This window comes from Ornithodoros turicata, chromosome 5 (genome assembly GCF_037126465.1).
Source record: "Ornithodoros turicata isolate Travis chromosome 5, ASM3712646v1, whole genome shotgun sequence".
NCBI lineage: Eukaryota > Metazoa > Arthropoda > Arachnida > Ixodida > Argasidae > Ornithodoros > Ornithodoros turicata.
In genome coordinates, this window is record NC_088205.1 from 12,813,385 (window position 1) to 12,834,140 (window position 20,756).

The following is a 20,756-nucleotide window of genomic DNA, read 5'->3' on the forward strand; positions in this document are numbered from 1 at the left end:
ATCATGTTCCTCTTAAACCTCCTCTTAAAAAAGAATAATTAGAAATGTTAATTAATTGTCGAGACGTTGAGTACGTGTTGGGCCCCTCAGGTGACGCCTCGAAGGCCCAAGGTGTCCTTGAAAGGTGCCTTTCATCCAGAGTCCCGCTGAGATCCTAATCAGACTTTATGATAGATATATGATTATGGCGAAATATCCTTCCCAAGCAGCACAATGTACTGAAAGTCGAGTGCAATAAGGGTAGACGGTATGTGCCTTATCAATGTTCCTTAGTTTCAAGGGTCAATTCAAGGTCTTCCACCTACCCGTCCACCCCTATTGCACTCGACTTTCAGTACATTGTGCTGCTCGGGTTTCAACATCGTGGACACAAACGCAGGTCTGTATCTGCATGTGTATGTCTGTGTCAAAGTCTCCCTATTATTTTTCTTCATCAACATCAACATCTGTGTCAAAAGCAGAGCTCGGCACTCGTGACTGCCTCACTGCCTGTACTCACTCCGTGCACGGAGTGAGTGAGTATGAGTGAGAGGCAGTCACGAGTGCCGAGCTCTGCTTTTGACACAGATGTTGATGTTGATGCATATCAGTGCATTAGTGCATATCAGCTCTCCGTTTGCTAACTCATGGTCACTGACTCGCTGCTTAGTTCTCCGTGTGCGCACCCACGCGCAATCAGTCCCTGCTCAGCTCTCCATTCGCTCACTCATGCTCACTCACTCGCTACTCAGTTCTCTGGGTGCTCACGCTTGCGCGTACGGAGTTTGTCTCTCTCACCTCACATATCTCTAGGTCGTCAAGAGTGGGGGGAGCATTATATCAGGAGAGTTGAGCTGATGTAATGGGCATTACGTGAGGGTGAAATAAGGCTACGACAGGGGAGTGAGGTAAAGTGAAGCGAAAGTGAAACCACGCAAATACGAGGGGTGCATCGGACTGCTCAATTCACGACGTGTGAGCGTTATTCAAGTTCGCTCATGCTCAGTTCAGCCAATTTGAGCATGATTTCAGCTCATTCATGGTCAGCTCATTCGCCACACTGTACACGCATGAGCATCCTCATGAGTGAGTTTTGCTCATGCTCATATTCCCATTTGCCCACTCATGCTCACTCACTCCCTGCTCAGCTCTCCTTTTGCTCACTCATATCGCTCTCAGCTCTCCGTTTGCCCACTTATGCTCACTCCCTCCCTGCTCAGCTCTCCTTTTGTTCACTCATATCGCTCTCAGCTCTCCGTTTGCTCACTTATGCACACTCACTCCCTGCTCAGCTCTCCTTGTGCTCACTCATATCGCTCTCAGCTCTCCGTTTGCCCACTTATGCTCACTCACTCCCTGCTCAGCTCTCCTTGTGCTCACCCATATCGCTCTCAGCTCTCCGTTTGCTCACTTATGCTCACTCACTCCCTGCTCAGCTCTCCTTGTGCTTACTCATATCGCGCTCACCTCTCCGTTTGCTGACTAATGCTCAGCTCATTCGCCACATTGAGCATGAGTGAGGATGCCGAGTGAGTTTTGCCGATGTATGGTCAAAAGTTGAAAGGTCGGATGGCCACGAAATGACTAGAGTAAAACATCAATGAGCAGCGGGCACTGAGGGTTGGGAAAGTAACAAATAAACAAAGAAAGAGTTGCATCTCTGGACATTGCGTCAAACCCGTTGAAAGGAGGTAGCTATCGTTGGCAGTAATTTTTTAGCGAAACTCTTTCTGACAATGCTATTAAATTTTTATTGAAAGCTTTTTAATGTTTTGTGAAATTTTTCGCTGTTACAGTGGTGGTTACAGAACTTCAGTTTTCCGCAAACTGTCGCAAGCGTTGTCACGGCCAATCAGCAAAGTGCATCCCGAGATCAAGTGATTCGTTGCTCGATCTATCTCACTCAAATTAATCGTGTAGATTCTTTTTCTTGTTCACAGATTTTACACGCAAGTGCGCAGCAGCATGTGATAGTTGCGAATTGTCCCTAAAGCCATGCTGTTCAGCATGCGCTGGAAAGCTGTACAGAACCACACCGGAGTTTGCGTACACTGATTTGCAGATGTCTTCACAGAACCAATCATTTTGGCAGCATTTTAACGATTTTGTTTCCAAGCGTGTCTCATAACGATGAAGTTCCACAACCCAATTCAAACTTCACTATCAACTATCTTCGTTGTTGCTATTGCGCTGTCGTTGATGTTGCGCACGTGTTATCGCTACATTTTGGTAGGTGGGGGTGCTGCGACGCGTTACTTCCCTTTCTATTGCTCTAGTGCACATCTCACCTATACAGTGTGCCTCCGTCCCATCAGTATCGGTCATCCTGCATATGCATCACTTTGAAGTCCTCAACTCCCCTCTCCCACTTTCCTTTTTTTTTTTTTTTTTTTTTTTTGCTATAGTCGTGACGATGCCCACTTGAGTGCGGCCAACAACGGCAAGCTACCTCGACCCCCCTCCCCCTTTCTATTTTTTATATTTTATTTGTTTTTGTTTTTGTTTATTTAGCTGCAGAATTTGTCGGGTGCCGAATACAATTTCTCTATATATTTTTTTAATTTACTTATAAACTTATCAATTTTTCACAAAGAGCACCCACTTACATTTAGTCAAAAGAGAAATACCGTTTCCGATCTTTCTAGCGCGTGTGTGCAAAGCGCAAATATTGTCGACTGAGTCAATAAACATAGCGATTGTATAGGTCTCGTCAACAAACGGGTCGGCTCTTTGGAGGCGCGATCGGGCCGTAGATTGAAGAACTTCGCACACGTTAAAAGCGTGTGATGCTATAGGGTAGAAAAATACCGAGACCCAAAAAGGAGGCACGGTAAACCGGACGAGAGATAATATCCTGTGCGAGGGAATTACTCTTCCATGTTGTGACATCATTAATGGCACACGCCTTTGTGTGATGGCATCGGGCGAGACTGGATCAATGGGCTGTGTGAAGCACTTATGCCACCGTAACTCGCATCGTTTTCCGTATACATGGACCAAAATATTTTGGGTAGCTTTAGATATAAGGAGACGGTCAGCCTATAGCTCACTTCAGTGCGTGACGTCATAACGATGCGGCGGCGCTGCTGTCCTGTTTGGTGGGCAAAAATTGTGCGATGATCGAGTCATATAGTGTGTTTTCGGTCGGTATTAAAGGCATGCTGCAAGGTGGTGTAGCTATTGCATGTGCTACGCGGTACAGGAAGGCCAAATACGCCGTACACACCATGCGGTTTCCTACTCGCTTTTGCTCATCAGCGACGTCTACTGTATGCGCATGCGCAGGTGCACCCTCTTGTTTACAAACTGAAGTGGCGACTGAAGTCTCTTTGTGTGGCGACATACTGCAGCAGGGTAGGACTGCGGATAATTGTGCCGGAAATCTCCGACACGCGGTGCTGGAAGCAATGTTTACCTCCTCCACATTGCTACCGTCCTCGGCCGAGATCGAACCCGCGATCTTGAACTCAGCAAGCCAACACGTTACTGACTGAGCTACCAAGGACGGCTTTCTCTCTCTCTCTCTTTTTTTTTTTACCAAACATTTATTATGGTTCATAGTGCTACGTACAAGAATGACATGAATGAATGAATAACAATATTTACATTATGTACAACTCATTGAAAACTGCTGCACATAACATAATACGGCGACAAAATGAGACTGACGGGCGATACAAAAGCAAACTTCACAACAACCCAAACGCCGCGAAATTTTACAAACACAAAACCCCCGCATGAACGAGGTAATGTAAGGTTAGAATAATGAACACACGCATATGAAGTAGGGGCGTGAAGACATCAGCAGGACTGACCAATAAGACAAGGGCTATATACAGGGACCAGTCACCTCCTTCGCTATAACTTCAATTTAGTCGCCCATGGTTAACAATAACTATCGTATACGTATATATTCCAATACCGTAACTTTATACATATTAAATATCCCATATCGGGAATTCACCGGGCGCCGTTTTCAATGCATTTGAGAAGTAGTAGCTACTATCGTTGAACACACCTGGAATGTAACGTTCTGTCGCAGAGATACCGTTTTCTACATTCGCATTAATAACCCGTGTCCGTTCCACGAGCAAATACTTCCCTGTTCCTGTCCTACATGTGCAGCTCCGACGCGGCCAACTTTTGTCATTGGGCTCGTTTTTTTTTCAGAATCATTCAATATTTTACGGTAATATTGTCCTTGAAACACAGACAATATATCTCGCTATGCGGTGGAATACAATACATCCTCATTCCTACCGTGAGCTCGGCATTTTAGAAGCGTACCGTGGGATGCAGAAATCCCCCGCGGTAACGCGTACCCCAAGGGAGAGGACACTTCTTCCTTCTTGGATCACTTTGTCGATAAATGTAGCGGCCGTCTTACTACAGATCTTCTAATTAAGATCTCTTAATTGTGCTCGCACTTAAGAAAAAAAAAACATAAAAGTTGCATAAATATCAGCCGGAACTGGTGTACTCGAAAAACTGAAACTGAACCCGAACCGAAATTTTCATGACACTGTTGAACCCGAACCAGAGAAGGACCGGAAAAAAATAATAGCGGTAACCGGTTCGCAACGAAACGGTTCGGACATAAAAGAAGTCAGCATAAGAGTTCAAGTGCCTCTGAATCCCCGACCGAGGACACATTGGTCTCCATATCATGGTCTTCCCAAATTTTCGCCTAGCAGACAAACGGGGGCGTATATAGCAAGTATGCTTTTAGCGTCGTTTTTAACACGTTGAAGCGCACGCAGTTGTCCATGTATGATATAAAACGGAAGCGTTGAACCGGCTCGCGAACCCGGACCGAACCCATATGTCTTGCGGCTCGACACCCTGACTAGAAGTACTCTAAATTAAATATTCGCATATTGAATGTTCACACTTAATACTGTTCAAGTGATGTAAGACATGCTGTATACCCATACTCAACAGCAAATGTTCGTTTCCACTTCGACGCTAGTGCGCCCCCTGTCCACGACGACAGCTTTCTTCACCGCATTACTTTTCAAGCGTTAGCCTTTCATGATCCGGATGTCTATCTATCAGGCGCGGATCTAGTGGAGGGGGGGGGGGGGTGCAGGGGTCCGGACCCCCTCAATTCCAGACTTGAACATAGGGTTCAATGGACATCTTAGCATGCACCTGGCACTTGTCCATAGCGGACACCCCCTCGGAAAAAATCCTATAGATCCGCCCCTGCTATCAATGTCTGTCTATCTTTCTATCCTCTATCCGGGAATGTATTCTAGTATTCGTTCGCGATCACCCACCAAGAGCTGGCACCAAAAAGGTTCATCCGGCCCATCCTTACAAAGAAGTCGCTAGAAAGGACACGCATTACAGCCATTATGTCATAGCCTGGGGATTCTCCTCACAAAGGATGAACAGAAGCTCTTCCATTCTAGGGGTTCATCAAAGTACCATCACGTCGATAGCCTACTGAAAAGGCATCCCGTTGATGATCATTGACTTTCTGTGTAAGCACAGATCGATATGCATCGAACTGTTTGCGCAACCCATCGCCGTTGCTGAGGGGGAAAAGAAAAAGAAGCGACATTTTCACCCTCGAATGGCTTTATCCTTATCTTCCGCCATCGCGCCCCTCATGTTTATTCCGTCATTCGCTGTCGTCGAGACAGGATGATGGCATGGGGAAGCTGGGTGTCACGGATTTGTCACTCATCTCGGTGGCGTCACGTGGTTCTCATCGCCGGCGAACTTGCGTTCGTGATGCAGGTAGATTCGCGACGATGCCTCGATGGCGATGTTCCCTGACGGTACCTATCTAAGCTGCGACTTCCCTACCTTTTTGACTGGCACGCCTGAACGGTACGTAATATTCATCCCTGCTGCCGAATAGGTAATTTATGTTCAGATTCAAAAATCCGTTTGTCTAGATTAACAGACTGTCCCGAGGTAATTCAGCGTTACACTTGGAACAATCTCCGCAACAGCGAGCAGATGCAGCATTCACTGGTTGCAGGTGGTACCCAGGTCCCGCCAAAGGTTACAGGATCGAATCCCATCACCGGCTGAGGCCTTTTCTGGGTCTGCGGAAAACCTTCCAGCCAGAGGTCCTCCCAGTTCCCCCCGAAGTTGGTCCAGGACGCATACTAACGCCCCCACATCCCACTCCTCCCAGTTGTTCGTGTCTGCACACCGTTCATAGGCACTAACTGTTCCGCGGTGATAATACGGTACAAAAGAGAGAGAGAGAGTGCGACCAAGTGTAGTGTCGAAAGTGAGGTAACGCAAAAGTTATCGCGACAGTACTTTCTCTCTTAGGGTATCTTCTTTCCTTTTCTATTTATTTTCTTTTCTTTTTTTTTTTTTTTGTTAGATTAGATGAGTATCTGACTATAGGGTATCTTTCAATTCTGAAAATGCGCATCAGTGAAACGCCATCTATCGCATCAAAGGCAGACATTCGATCAGCCATTAAACGCAACGAGACCAGGAAGGCGGGAATTAAAAGTGCACTAAAATGCAAAAACATGTTCACTTTAAGTTACGTTACACTCTATGTTAATTTCGACCTTGCTATCATAATTCAAAACTTTGATTCGGAGTTACGATCGAAGTTAACCGGACTTTTTCTTGCTTCGGCGCTAAGCGAGGAACGTCGTTTCAGCTCGTGCATCGGTGTTCTTAGTCCATGCTGCGCGTGCCACGTCAAGAAGCAGCCCCGGTGAAAAACATAGTGCGCGTTCCGAAGCGTACTGACGTCGCTGTCCTAAGGATGTGAAGATAAATGCTGTCAGTGGAACGTACGCGGGAACTGTTGTGGGCTACAATTCAGGTGAACCGGTATTGAAAAATGCAGCAGTGCGCATCATGCCGCGCATATACGGAACATTACGACCGGACCAAATCCACATGCCCGCGATAGGTATGCGCGCGCTTCTCCTACTGTCTCATTGGATGCCGCCAACTTTGCCTCTTGGGGATCCCATTCGTTACTGCCAAAGACGACTCAGTTTTCATTGCGTTTTTCTTCTAAGCAATAGCTCTGTGTGGGCTAATTTTACCTGCAGTATACCAATTGAAACACGGACTTTCATTTGAGAGCAAGTTGTTTTTGCTTTTTGGTGCCCCCTTAAGCTCCAAATATATGTTAGATATGAGAATAGTCACCCGGTCTGAATAACAAACATCCTCCCCCTTTTACCACATTACCCAAGCAGCAAAATGTACTGAAAGTCGGGTGCAATAGGGGTGGACGGGTAGGTGGAAGGCCTTGAACAAACTGATGAAACTAAAGAACATTGATAAGACACATACCGTCCACCCCTATTGCACTCGACTTTCAGTACATTGTGCTGCTTGGGTATTTTCAGTACCAGACTTTGCCCACGTGTTTCATACAGATACAGATACACGTGCGCTTCCTTTTGTTGTCACCTTGAACAATAAGGCTCCGCGCATTAGCTCAAAGGAGGAAACGGGATACAGGATAACGGCGGCTCAGCTATACCAATTAATCGTCCGACCACATCGCTCACTAAATCACGTGGCACAAAACGTCATCACAACCACGTAATTGAATGTGCATTAGTTTCCCGGATATATAATATGGCTCACGTTTTTCCTACACTCATTCATCGTGGAGCCATGTCAGAGACGCTGTCCATACGGTTGGCCAGGGATGATGGCCTCACCCTCGAGCGCGACCCAAGAACCAAGGACTGGTTCTTCTCTGGAAACTTTGCGTTGCTTAGTGCCATCCTGGTCGGATATGTATACGTGGTCAAAGTGGCTGGACCACGCTTCATGCGTCATCGCGAACCCATGCACGGAATCAAAGCAATCATCATGGCCTACAACGCCGTCATGGTTGCCTTTAGTGCGTACTTCACCTACAACATCGCTCGAAGATCTTACCTGGGTGGTGGATACTCTCCTGTGTGCCAAGGCCTACATTTCGACAACAGAGACAGGAACACGATGGAACTGTTAGAGTTTTTGTACTGGTACATGTGGGTTCGATTGGCCGATTTCCTAGACACGCTGTTCTTCGTGCTTCGCAAGAAGGATTCCCACGTGTCCGTGCTCCACGTCACCCATCACTGTCTCGTCGTGTTCACCGGCTGGTTCGGTCTCACTTATGGCGCTGACGGACATGTCGTCTTCTGCGTCTGCATCAACGGATTCATCCACGTGGTTATGTACTCGTACTATTTCCTTTCCTTGCTCGGCCCGTCCGTGCGAAGGTACCTGTGGTGGAAGAAGTACTTGACTCAGTTGCAGCTCTTGCAATTTGCCGCAGGTTCGATTCACACGATGTTACCTCTGTTGAGGGACTGCGGTTATCCACGAATACACACGTATATCTGTATCGCGCAGGGCATATTTTTCTTTGTGATGTTCATGAATTTTTACCAGAAGGCTTATGTAAAGAGGACTAGTCAACGTGCGAAGGCAGAGTGAAACGGCGCTAAGGCGTTCTTTTTTCTCCTTGCCTTCGTGGTAAAATGAGTTCAGAAAGTATGATCTCTTAGATTAACTGATGTAACCCTTTAGCAAAGGTAAGGTAGGTATGATTTTAAATGAGTGTGTATAGACTCCTACCTCATTGACGCACGAGCAAAATCATTGCCAACGCACTATCTGGGTGTCGTCTGTTTAACTTAAATCCATCCTTCCCCTCTTCGATGTGCTTTTTCATCAACAAATTATACTGTGCAATGCAAATAAAGCGTTCACTCTGTCAATGGTCGTGTGCATGAATCATGAGCACATCAAGTAGACTATACCGGTAAAATTCCGACTGGAGGGGCAAAAGGGACGACATGAATGGCAGAAGGGCAAGAGCGAGCTGGTACATAATTACAGCAGTGAAACCCGAGACATCAAGACTGGTAGGTGACAGCTGTGCAGCTCACACGTAATGATGGACGTGTTCTCGGAACGTGATCTAGTGGACGAAGGATGAATGTCAATTAGGGGAACAACGGGAAATAAACTCACAACATTATTGCAAACATGCATTCATAGTGCATCTTTCTTTTAAATTTTTTATGGGGGTGGGGGCAAAATCTGTTCAACTATTTTCCCTGGGAATTTGCGGAGAAAACACTTGCCATTTGTTCGTAAGGTGAACGAGGCACTTGCATCGTCACGCTGAACTCAAGATAACGGCGCGTTACCTTTAACGGGAGTAGCGACTGTGACATGGTGGTGCTATAAGAGATAGAGGGCACTGATAGACATCGTATTTTCCAAGTGGTCCACGTGATAATGACGTCTTACGACCGTATCTTCGTGGACTCCATAGCGTGCTGACGACTTTTCTTTTCTTTTTTTTTTTTTTGTGTGTGTATGTCATGTACGCGAGTTCAGTCTTTTCTTTCTTGTCCAATTAAAGTCCCTGCATACATATAACATCACTAGATTTAGCCTAGAGTCCCTAAATACGGGTACAGAGTATCGCATTCGTTTTCCGCGCGGGAGCCGCCGTTCGGTGTCCGCGATTGGACCGATCGCATCACGTGGCTTCCCCTTCTAAGAACTCGCCGTCCACGGTGAGTGAGTCCCCTTCATTCAAAACCGGTTTCCTGCGTTGCGAGCTGGCTGGACTGCCACTGTTCTCCGGCGGAGAAGGGTGAGATTGTCGTCGCGTTGCTAGGCGACGCGACTGCGCCGGACCCAAGATGGCGGTGCACTATACTTTAGCCGACAACACTTACATTGTCTCTGAATCGGCTCGACTGTGTCAAAATTACTTGGCGTCCACGATCAAATTCAGCCCACCAACCAGGGTTGCGGAGTTGCCACTCCGGAGTTGGAATGATTCAGGAATCATTCCAGATTTAGCAAAGTCCGGAATGGAATTGGAATGGCATGGCGGAAACTGTCCTAGGAATGGGAAAGGGAATGGTCTGGGTGGCCAGTTTTGGTTTCAACGTGCTCGCTTCTGCCCTCGCACCCTTTGCACCGCACCTCCACACGGTCAAGAGTGAAATAACCTTGTCTTTGTGCTTTTTCCGTGCTTGGTAATGTCAATCTCCTCTAGCACTGTTGGACTTGCCAGTATGGTTACCGGTCCTTTTCTTTTATTGAGGGGATTAACGGAATGGAATTGGGTTACCAAGCCATTCCAGGAGTGGGGGCCGGTCATACTTTTTTCATTCCGAGGAATTGAAAGGAATTGAATTATCGCAAATCTCCATTTCTCGGAATGCAATTGGAGTGGAATGAGAGACCCCATTCCGCAACCCTTCCACCAACGCTCTGCCCTGAAAGCGCTACTAACTTTCCTGAACAATGTATAGGACTCGGTCCTCACTCAAAAGCCCATAATTAAATATTTCATTAAATTGCCGTGAGCTACGGGGTGGAGTATCGCATGTGGCGATGAAACGCTCCCAGCGTATCGGACACAGCCATGCAAGCGGAGTAAAAGAAACAACATACACCTCATTTGCATAACATCGCGTGTAATCTGCATTCTGACAGACAGATGCTTCGTGAAGACAGAGCCTTCTGGGCAGAAGCAAATTTCATATTAAGTAACGCTGGCAAGTCCAGTACCGCTCATGAGCAAAAGGATCGCATTATGATTTTCAGCAAGAGGACACTGCTTTTACAGAGGGGGAAATTGAAACCGCCCAAGGCAGGCTTACTCGACCGTAGAAAGTTTCCCATATCTGCGACACCTACCGTATTTTTACCAGTGCATAAATTATACGGTAATTAAAATACAGGACATTATAAATTTTATACAGTATAATTAGGATTTATTTATTTTTTTGTTAAACCCGATTCGTGTCGACCAATCAAGGGTAAGTTACTCGACCAAAGTAAGGCTACAGATAGCCGGAAAAATAGTAGCTGAGCTACAGTTACTCTTTTTGAAATGTGACTAGTTAGAGCTACAGTTAAAGTAACTTACTTACTTTACAGTTACCTTTTAAGAAAAAAGAAGCCCGAATAAATGTAACTCTCGTAGAATTCCTGGCTTGGAAAAACGGCAGTGTACCTGAAGTGGCTTGGAAAAACGGCAGTGTGATGACGTCAGGGAACTCCTTTTTTTATTCCATGTTAGCTCCGCGAAGCAACTGTGGCTTTGATCGGCGTACAGATGTGAAGAGATGGAAAGAGGACATCCAGGGAAGTGACACGTGGAAAGTATTGCCATACCTGAGTAACCTAGTTAGAGTTACATTTTGCAGTTACTTTAACCGAAAGTGGTAACAAGTTACAGTTAGAAGTTATTTTGTAACTTGGTCGCTAACGATTATGCCCCCCCCCCCCACCAGTGAGTTTAGGACCGATTTGGTTTAAACTCGATTTTGCGCAGGAATTCCAATCAATTGTGCCTCCTGTAAATATGATTTGAGTGTAACAATAAACTGTGAAACACATTCGATGGATTTTCTTCTTCTTCTTCTTAGAGTGCAAAATGGATGCTTCTTCCTTTTTTCCGTTTTGGCCGTGACGAAACATGTTTGGCCGTAATGAGACACTTTGGAATTAAATGATTTTTCGGCAGTAATGAGAGTTCGACCGTAATGGGATGTTACCCATTCGCAACATGTGGTGCTTGTGACTATAATTCGCGAGAAATGCCCCTTTGACCAGGCGAGACAAGAAAATAACCCGATAACACCCGAATGCATCATTACCACCCAATTTCACCCCGAACAACAGCATTACACAATAGTACCCGATTTTCATCCTCCGAGTCCGGGAAAGTCATGCCCTAAGTATATAATGTGTGCTTTATATATTTCGAAGGTGTCGCGAAGAAACAATGCGGGTTATTCGCTGATGTGTGTTATACATGACAGTTTTTGGTTCTTCTGCTTCTTTTGGTACGAAAGGGGAGTTCATGGTTTGATGTCTCGCAGCCCCCTGCGTGCCACGTGGTGCAGCCGCGTTGCTTTCTCTTTCGTGCTACACCTTCAAGCGCTATATATATACAGGAAGCTATACGCTACATATGCGCTACAGCCTCCAGTGGCTGAGCAGAGCGGAGGGTGTCGCTGAAGAAGCCCTAGTCCAATATTTCTTTTCGTGTGGTTATATATAGATAGTGCACCGACAACCACGGCAAGATACCTGTTCGGAGATGGTTACAACGTCGCCGCTACAAGTCATGCGTATTTTTCTGAAAGACGGTAGAATATCATAAAAACTCTCGAATCTCTGAGCAAAAAAAAAAAAAAAAGCATAAAGAAAACGACTAACGTGGATTTCTCCCTTTGCAAGGTAACAGTATGGAAACGTGGCACGCGGCGAAAAAATAATCTTCCTGGTTCCTAACCTCGACAAGAGGAAAAAGCAAAGAGTCGTTGCGCTTGAATCGCACTCAATTGTGCGAACCCATTTCAATGTACGTCACACGTGTTCAACATATGTCGTCCTTGAAGCTCCTCCCTTCCGTCTAAGGGACGGTGTCGCCCTCACGACATTACCTCATCACACGCTCGTTCCTCGCCTTCGATAGAGAGAAAACATCAAAACACTGCTGAACAAAACGCGTCAGCAGGACGAGGAAAACATTTCAACCATTTAGGATTCATCACCAATCAAGGTCTCCAGAATTGTTCTCCCATATAAAAGAAGGATCGGTGAAGCCCAGCAGCAGGACAGAGAGAGAGACAACATGTCGCATCTGGTCGGTCCCGTCTGGAGTGGCCAACGGCCACTTCTTCTACGCGACCCACGGACGACGGACTGGAAACTGTCCGGAAACTTCGCCTTCCTCTCTGCTCTCCTAGTAGGTTACGTGTACGTCGTCAAAGTCGCCGGTCCCCGCTTCATGAAGGGACGTCAGCCCTTCCACGGACTCAAGCCCGTTATCTTGGCCTACAATGCCTCTATGGTAGTGCTCAACATCTTCTTCGTGTACCAGTTATCGCGAAGGTCCTACTTGGGCGGTGGATACAGCTGGTTCTGTCAAGGGCTCGACTACAGTACGCAGCAGCACCACTTGGAAATCATCCACCTCATCTGGTGGTTCACGTGGTTAAGAGTGGCGGACTTTCTGGATACCGTGTTCTTCGTCCTGCGCAAGAAGGATTCGCACGTCTCCTTCCTTCACGTGGTGCACCATGTCCTGGTTGTCTTCAACTGCTGGTTCGGCATCACGTACGGCAGTGACGGACACATTCTGCTGGCGGTGATCATGAACAGCTGCGTTCACATAATCATGTACTCTTATTACTTTCTGTCGCTGCTCGGCCCGTCCGTGCAGAAGTACCTTTGGTGGAAGAAATATCTGACCGGATTGCAGATCACGCAGTTCATAGCCATGCTACTGCATAATATGATACCCATATTTGTGCCGTGTAATTATCCCCTGTCGCATGTTCTACTGGTGGCGCCGCAGACGATCTTCTTCATGGTGATGTTCACGAGGTTCTACACCAAGACGTACAGGATTGCGAGGCGCATGAGCAGAATGCTGAGTTTTGGGTCGAAAGAATCGTGAATCCGCGAATCGGAACAGTACAGCGCTGAAAGTTTCTTCAAAAAGTTACTTTGTGCGAAGACACTTCGTAAATATATCACGGCTAGCAAGTTTTCTTCCATTAAGTAAGTTCGTTCGCACCTACACCAAAGAGTTCTTGTTATCAGGCATATCATTGCATGGGTCACGCGCGCGTATAACATTAGATGTAAGGTCGTAACATCAGTCTCAACAGTACTAAGTTATCTACAACACTGCTTCGCAATATCTGGACTGTGGTCTTGGGCTGGATTGGATTGGAAAAAGCAAAAAAAATATGGAGAGGTTTGGACTCTGATCTAACTGTATAGCCTCGTAGTACAGTGAACCTTCGTTAATATGACCCCCGATAATCTGACATACGCGCTTTACGACCATACTCCTGTGGAACATTGCAGTGACGCCTCTGCAAATCCCCCCCCCCCCGTTAATATGACAATTCCGCGTTGTGACCAAAATTTTCGGCAACGACCATGGTCATAATAACCAGGGTTCACTGTATTTGTTCGAAAGGTTGTTGCACGTGTTGCACGCGGACGGTACTTTCGAGATGGCGCACTATCTATACAACAACAGTCTAGTCTGAACAGTTAGCTGTGATAAGCTGGGACTGTAGAGCACCTGCAATATCTCCTATGACCAACCAGGAAATTCGTTAAATGCTTAGAATCCAATTCTAAATTAAGTCGTCTAAAATTAAACTACAATTTCCGTTGACATGTCAACACGAAACAGAATGTCGCTTTATTGGAGTTGCCAACGTGCGATGGGAGATTGAGTATGAGAGGCCGCCGGCACATTTGTCCGTGCCAAAGTGTAAGAATGAGTGGGCGGAGTATTGTTGTGGTTTGATGTACTGGCCACATGAGTTGGCTACTATGGGAAATCAGCTGTGCATTGAATCACCAACACTTTCACATATGTCCAGCATTAGAAGCGCGGGAAAATAATGTTTGTACTCGAATTACGTTTAGGGGAAGTGTGTCTATAGGAGTTCAACATGAGGCCACCAACAGCTGTCAGTAATCTTCGCCATCTATCTTGTGATGACCATGTGTAGGGTGATCTTATAGAATGACTGCGGAAGTGTGCCACCTCCCTTATTTCTTGTTCCGAAGAAGAAGGTACACTGTTCTCGAAGAATGAGAAGAATGAGACCTGTTAAACCAAAGGTATACCTTTGGTTTTACAGGTACGAAGGCATACCTTTGGTTTTACGGGTCTCGTTTCTGATTTTATGCAATGAATGTAAACATTCATTGCACAAAATCAGGCGACGTATAGAAATAAAAGGCGCACAGTCCGTTCTTTTTCGGAACATCACGCGTCACTGGTTTCTGGTTGGTGATAAAGGCCTTGGTCAGCGTGGGCAAGGTGGATATAGACGTCACTTGTATGCAAGATCGATACGTGTATAGTTGTAAATATTTTAGTGTGTATCACTGAAAATAAAGTGAGTACTGAAGCAACGAAATATTACGGTGTCTGAGTGCAATCTACAAAAAGTAAAGGCTGATGAAATTAACGTGTTGGAAAGGGGGTCCTGCCAAGATCGAGGTTGTCTTGTCTGTCCCTACCTTTGTAACATAATTTTGAAAGCATCTTTGTCACGGCGCAGAGAAATCACATCGCTCGTTTGCCGGCCAGGAGGGCGGTCATGTTAGAAGGTATTGCTGGGTTGCTATAAAAAAAGGGCTTGTGGTGCAGGTGGTATTCTTTTCACTTTCCCCATGGCGTCAACAGGTAGGAATGCATGACGTCTCGGGCTGTACGGCCTATCGCAATGCATTAACAACATTGGACATAAAAGGCGAGCTGATGTATACTTGACGTTCGCCTTGTGCTGTTCGTTTTGTGTTCTGTCCATTTGTTTTTGCCCCAGCTCAGGGACATATAGGACAGATATAGGACAGAGGAAGTTGACACCATCTGTCCTGTCGCCTTTCTTTGTGCTTCCTCCGGTAGCGCTTAAATTTGATATGTGATCCTGTAACCCAGTTTCTAGTTCATATGGCAAACGTGACTCGATTTTGGATGTAAGAGCATGACGGATGATGTAAGAGCATGATGGACGTAACGGTGGTGATGTAGTGGCACGGATCCGTGCCACTACATCCAACGCGCCGTTACGTACAAACGACCGTTACATCCAACGAGACGTTACGTCCGCTTCTGGCCGATACATCCAATAAGTCAGTAGATACAACGAGCCGTTACATCCAACAGAAAACTATACATAGCCAGCTGTTACACCCACTGCGCCATTACATCCACAGACCTATGAAAGTGTAGGACAGTGGCGCCAATGCCAGCGCAAAGAACGCAGGTGTCGCTGAATATATGAATGTCTATGTGTCAAGCCTATAACGCGGTACCTCGTAGGTGCCTCGCGGGTGCCTCGCGTGATTCAACATGGTAAGGCCTTTTGTCACTGACCGTTTGCACATTTCGTTTGCCGGGGTCCGCATATCAACGCCACCTTTGGAGGTCAGCCCTCTTCAGAGTGGTCAGCTACAGCAGTCCGTGACGTACTTTCGGGATGTTTGGTTAACCTCGGTCGCGACACTAGACATTTCGGGGACATTTCGGTAACGCTGGCCCACACACAACGAGTCTTGCCCAGGGGTTGCCACAACGGTCTGCGCGACCAACTTCCAAACCAGCATCCACGACTTGCAGAATTGCTTGCCTTCCTTCAGAAAGTGCAACACGCAGCGAAGTATCGTCTGCGCCTTCTGCTGCGCGACCCAACCGAAGCCATGCGAAGCCCCAAGAACCGAGGATCCGCCAGAGGAATGCGCGGTTAACCTGACCTAATTTGTTCTCTCGAAACAGTAACTCTGTCCGTTACTCGGGAACATATCAAATCACAAAAACAGCGCAACTGGACGGAATCTCACAAAAAGAAACGAAATACATTCGGGGGATACGCCGCGAAATATTTGCTGCGGAGTTGCTGTTTCGAAAGCTGCATCGATTTCACATTAGTTACGGACATGACATACCCTGAAGCCGTTTATCCAACGAGCAGTTACCTCCAAAAGGCTACTAACCCCACCGTGCGGTTACATCCATACCGTGCCGTTACAGCCAACGAGCCGCTGCATCCAATGCGCCGTTACATCCACCGATGGATGTAACGTCTCGCTGGACGTAGCGACCCCAGACCCGTCTACATAGTGGGTACCGTGATGATGATGGAAGAACTACCGCGTAGGCTCAGTGCGCAACGAGGAAACTTCAAATAGGAAAGTTCCTGATACTCTTTCCAAAGAAACGCGTTTGGGTCACTTGCGCAACTTCGGTTGTGTGTACAGTCGCACACACCACATAAAAGGTACCGGGACCATTATTTATTACATATTTATTATCATTGGGTATTACAGCGGCTAGCGATTTATCATGCCAAGTAGCCCCGTAAGAGAGACCTTTGGCCTCCGTGTTGTGCGACTTGAGCGCTAATTATCGACGTCTGGATGGCACGCGCATTTTCCCTAAATGAAGGAAGCTAAGACAGGCATAATCTCAGATCATTATGAAAACAAATTATGGCCGTAATACAGCGACATGAAACTGCGGTCAATCAACACTTGACCTTGGAAAGGCGCATTTCCTCGATAATCGTTGCTTCCGTCAAGTTGAAAGCAAACTACGGGCGTCACTCGATCGAAACATTTTACATCCATAATCAATCATGTAACGTGTCATAACCCAGCAGCTTGCACGTGTCAAGCACGTGCAAGCTGCTGGGTTAATGCGAAGAGTCATTTTAAAACCGAAGCAAATACGAAGCGGATAGTCACATTACCGCACTGCGTGCACGTAATGGATACGGGTTCCAGGTCCCGACAAAAGTTTACGGAACACGGGAGCGGTGTACAGCCATATCTCGCTTATCTGGGCACCTCCAGGGTCGTGCCTTTTCGTCCGGATAAGCGAACCCAGCAAATTTCCAGGGGAACCGAAAACTTAGGACATTCGTCCTGATTGCTCCGGACGAAAGGAGCGCATGGCACGTGGCCTTTTATATGCTGCGAGCGTTGCGCAATGCTCAATCGTCTTTACACGCTGGTGCGTTTGCAGCTTGAGTCTTTGAGCGCTGATCAGTTTGAAGGAAGTTTTATGGAGGTCACATATCACGATCCATATTTAACTGAATCTTGAAGCAATATTAGAGTATTCCGGATCGCAACGAGTCAGACGGCATAAAACATTAGTAGCTTGACGGTCGGAGGTCTATCGGCCTGTCAGGACAATGCGAGCTGCCATATTGAATACTGCAAGAACGTGGGCAACAGCGTTGCTCATTTCTCACAACAGCTAGAGCTTTCGACACAAGGAAACACTAAAGGACAAGACAGGACGCAGTTTCTGTCTTATCTTTTGCAGTTCTGTCATTTACAGGGTCTTCAATTGAGTGTTTTAGCGATTATACGCTATGCCATATCTCTGATGTCCCATTGGGGCCCCTGATCTGGCATCACCTGTTTGACCGCGAAGCCTCCTTGACGGACCATTGGGTTCTCCTGTGGGACCACTAAACTCACCTGATGGGCAGTTGGATACTCTTTGTTGGGTCATCAGGGGCCCTGTGGTACCACCAGGCCATTTTGTGGGGCCATTCGGCCCACCTGACGGGCTGTGGGACAACATTTGTCGGACCGTTAACAGTCCTGTTGGACAGCACGGAGTTGTTAACACGTCGACAAGCTGTTTTGATGGTCCATCAAAATATTCTAATGGACCATTACAATTTCTGGAGTCTTGTCAGATTTTTCAATTGCGGACGGTTGGAGCTAACAGGTCCATACCAAGTCTAGCGGTGACTTCATGAAGTTTCACTTCGGTATTGGTATAAAAGACGTTATGACAGGCAGTGGTAAACGCACATACAGCAGGGGAAGTTTTACATGAACCCTTTTTGTGTGTGCGTACGCGCGCGTATGCTTGTTTCTCTCTCTCTCTCTCTCTGTTGAATATCTTGTGCGACAACTCCGTTACCGGCTGCCCTCACTCAGCACCTTAGCCGCCTCCTATATACCACAACCGTTCTTTTCTTTCTTTCTTTTTTTTAATACGTGGATGCGTCGCAACGTAGCTATGACTGTGAGCAGCGTATAGACACATAGACAGATCGAAGGATAACAGCTGGAAGGAGTGAGAGAATTAGAGGTTAGTATGCGTCCCATGCCGACTTCACGGGGACATTCGTCCGGAAAGTCTGGCGGAAAGTTCAGGAAATGTTCAGACGGTGATGGGGTTCGAACCTACCACCTCGCAACCTTCAGCGGGACCCACGAGCTAACACCAGCTAGCGGATGCTGTATATATACTCGGCCATATCGTCGTTGTTGTTGTTTTCTCTTCCCATATATCGTTTTGAACAAACTACTTGTAAATACTCACGAATGCTGCAGAGCAACAAGGAAGACAATGCACGTATAATATGAACTTGATGATTTCTGACGAATGCAAAAGCATATAAGCATAATGCCCATTAAGAATAACCATCCAGTGAAATGCAAAAAGGAAAAAAAGGAAGGAAAACCCCGCTATTCACACCGCTAATGCAAATTTGTGTACAAAACTTGCATGTGTACATGCACTATAAAAATGCATGTAAAAGATGCGGTTATAAGACATGTTACACGTATGGGTAACACCTGAGGCGCGCACTCGACAACGCGCTCCTCAAGATGTGCGTACAAGTACCACTCAAAGCAAGGAGTTAGCTGCAGTACACGGCTAACTAATAGCCAGAGGGAACTTCTAGGTATCAGGCTGCTGTTCCTGTCGGCCCTGTACCACCTCGCTGTTCCTTTACTCCCAAATACGACATGGGACAACGGTAAGAAGAGTCATATATTTATGAGGAGGAACTGCGTGTGGTGGGTGAAGAAGAGGGATCGCCGGCCAAAAGGGAAGAAAACGAAAACTTCGATCGGCCACAAGATTAACGAGGACCCTCGACCGGAAAGACTCCTTCAATAATAGAGGTCGCCGGCCCTCTCAATCTCCTTTTTTCTCTCCCTCTCTCTCTTATGTTTTTAAACTTTATTCTTTATTTTTGGTTCGTCTCCATCTTCCGAACCTTTTGATGTGCGTCCGCTAGAGCTCAACTTGATGTTCATTCATTCGATGTAACGCGGGAAAAAGTACGCATATTTTGTTTAGTTACGTACGATGAAACGCCGATGTTACCTCTAAAAGTAAGATCGGTGAAGAACGAAATGCAGACTAAAGCACTCTAAAAGTAACCAAAGTAATAGTAAACTTCCGTAAACATTTTCCGCTCGGGTAAGGCACGTATTTGTCAAATTAACGAGACGAAAGAATATTTATTTATGCGTACCCAACAACACCCAAAGCCCCTATGTAATGGTGCACGCTCGAACAAGTACGAATAGATTTTTATAATCAACTCAAACTGAAACTCAAGTACGAACTCGTAGAAAGCGAAGGGAAATTGGTGGATTTACTCTGACTAGGAATGTCATTTTTGGATTTTCTATGTCCACTTTTTATTTTCTCGTTCTTCTATTTATTTTCATAATTCTTCTTCCAATTAGGAGAACTGGCGCTCGTCATAAGCCCCACCCTCTCCATTTTATTTTATTTTTCATTAACTGAAACCTAACGAACGTTCTCTGTAAGAAAAAAGGTATAATTACGAAGAAAGAGCATAAAGAAGCGAAATAACTGGATTAAAAAGAGCACAGAGAAAGCTACGAACACTATTATCGAAAAACAGAACGTTTTATATCTTAAGTAATACTATATATTTGTCCGTGAATGTGGAACCATTGTGCGTAGAATTACAGGACAGCTGAATTAGTATATAAGCGGTGATGCAACGTACGACGCCGACCGATAAAAATTGAGGTATTTCTTGATGTTCTGATGCTAGTCCATGGAAATGCAAATGTGACCTAATGTAACTGGATGGGTAAGTCCATGACGTGTGCAAATGTCATTAACAATTTTGCGAAAAAGACTGGTGCCGTGGCGAACTCTTTCATCCAGAAAACGTAGATTAGATGCTGCCAGTATTAATAAAAACAATGATGCAGGAGAAAAAAAAGAACGGGTACGAAAAAGCACACAAATATAAATTAATGCGAATGTAAATTAATGTGAATCGTTCACACCTTACGTGTAAATCTACTCCAATTATATTACGTTACACGAGATGTCCCATACCGGAGAAACCGTGCATGTGAATTTTACGAAGACACAGCGATTTTTTTCGAGAATCCAAAACAGGTTCTTTCTTCCGTAGCTGTCGACACTTCTTATAAATCCATGGATCAGCTAC

General features: G+C 46.0%; 3 protein-coding genes across 7 annotated transcripts in view; 2 read left to right on the plus strand and 1 right to left on the minus strand.

The window, feature by feature from the left end:
* Nucleotides 1-20,756, minus strand: part of LOC135394051 (sialin-like) — a 136,964-nt gene that overhangs the window by 61,727 nt on the left and 54,481 nt on the right. For 4 of the 5 annotated variants that reach the window (XM_064624503.1, XM_064624496.1, XM_064624499.1 and 1 more), the window contains one exon: nt 7,870-8,202. The gene's annotated coding sequence lies outside the window, so the exon portion shown is untranslated. Of the gene's footprint in view, nt 1-7,864; nt 8,203-20,756 lie in introns of those variants that run through there. The other variant, XM_064624501.1, reaches the window with a different exon arrangement.
* On the plus strand, nt 7,452-8,679 carry LOC135394054 (very long chain fatty acid elongase AAEL008004-like). The gene has a single exon (XM_064624507.1). It carries the CDS (start codon nt 7,561-7,563, stop codon nt 8,413-8,415), a length of 855 nt encoding a protein of 284 aa, XP_064480577.1. The 5' UTR covers nt 7,452-7,560; the 3' UTR covers nt 8,416-8,679.
* LOC135395317 (very long chain fatty acid elongase AAEL008004-like) lies at nt 12,596-13,655 on the plus strand. The gene has a single exon (XM_064626547.1). The coding sequence runs from the start codon at nt 12,596-12,598 to the stop codon at nt 13,421-13,423; it is 828 nt and encodes a 275-aa protein (XP_064482617.1). The 3' UTR covers nt 13,424-13,655.

Coding starts and splice junctions, on each gene's coding strand:
- LOC135394054 (XM_064624507.1), top strand. CDS start 7,561: ATGGCTCACGTTTTTCCTACACTCATTCATCGTGGAGCCATGTCAGAG.
- LOC135395317 (XM_064626547.1), top strand. CDS start 12,596: ATGTCGCATCTGGTCGGTCCCGTCTGGAGTGGCCAACGGCCACTTCTT.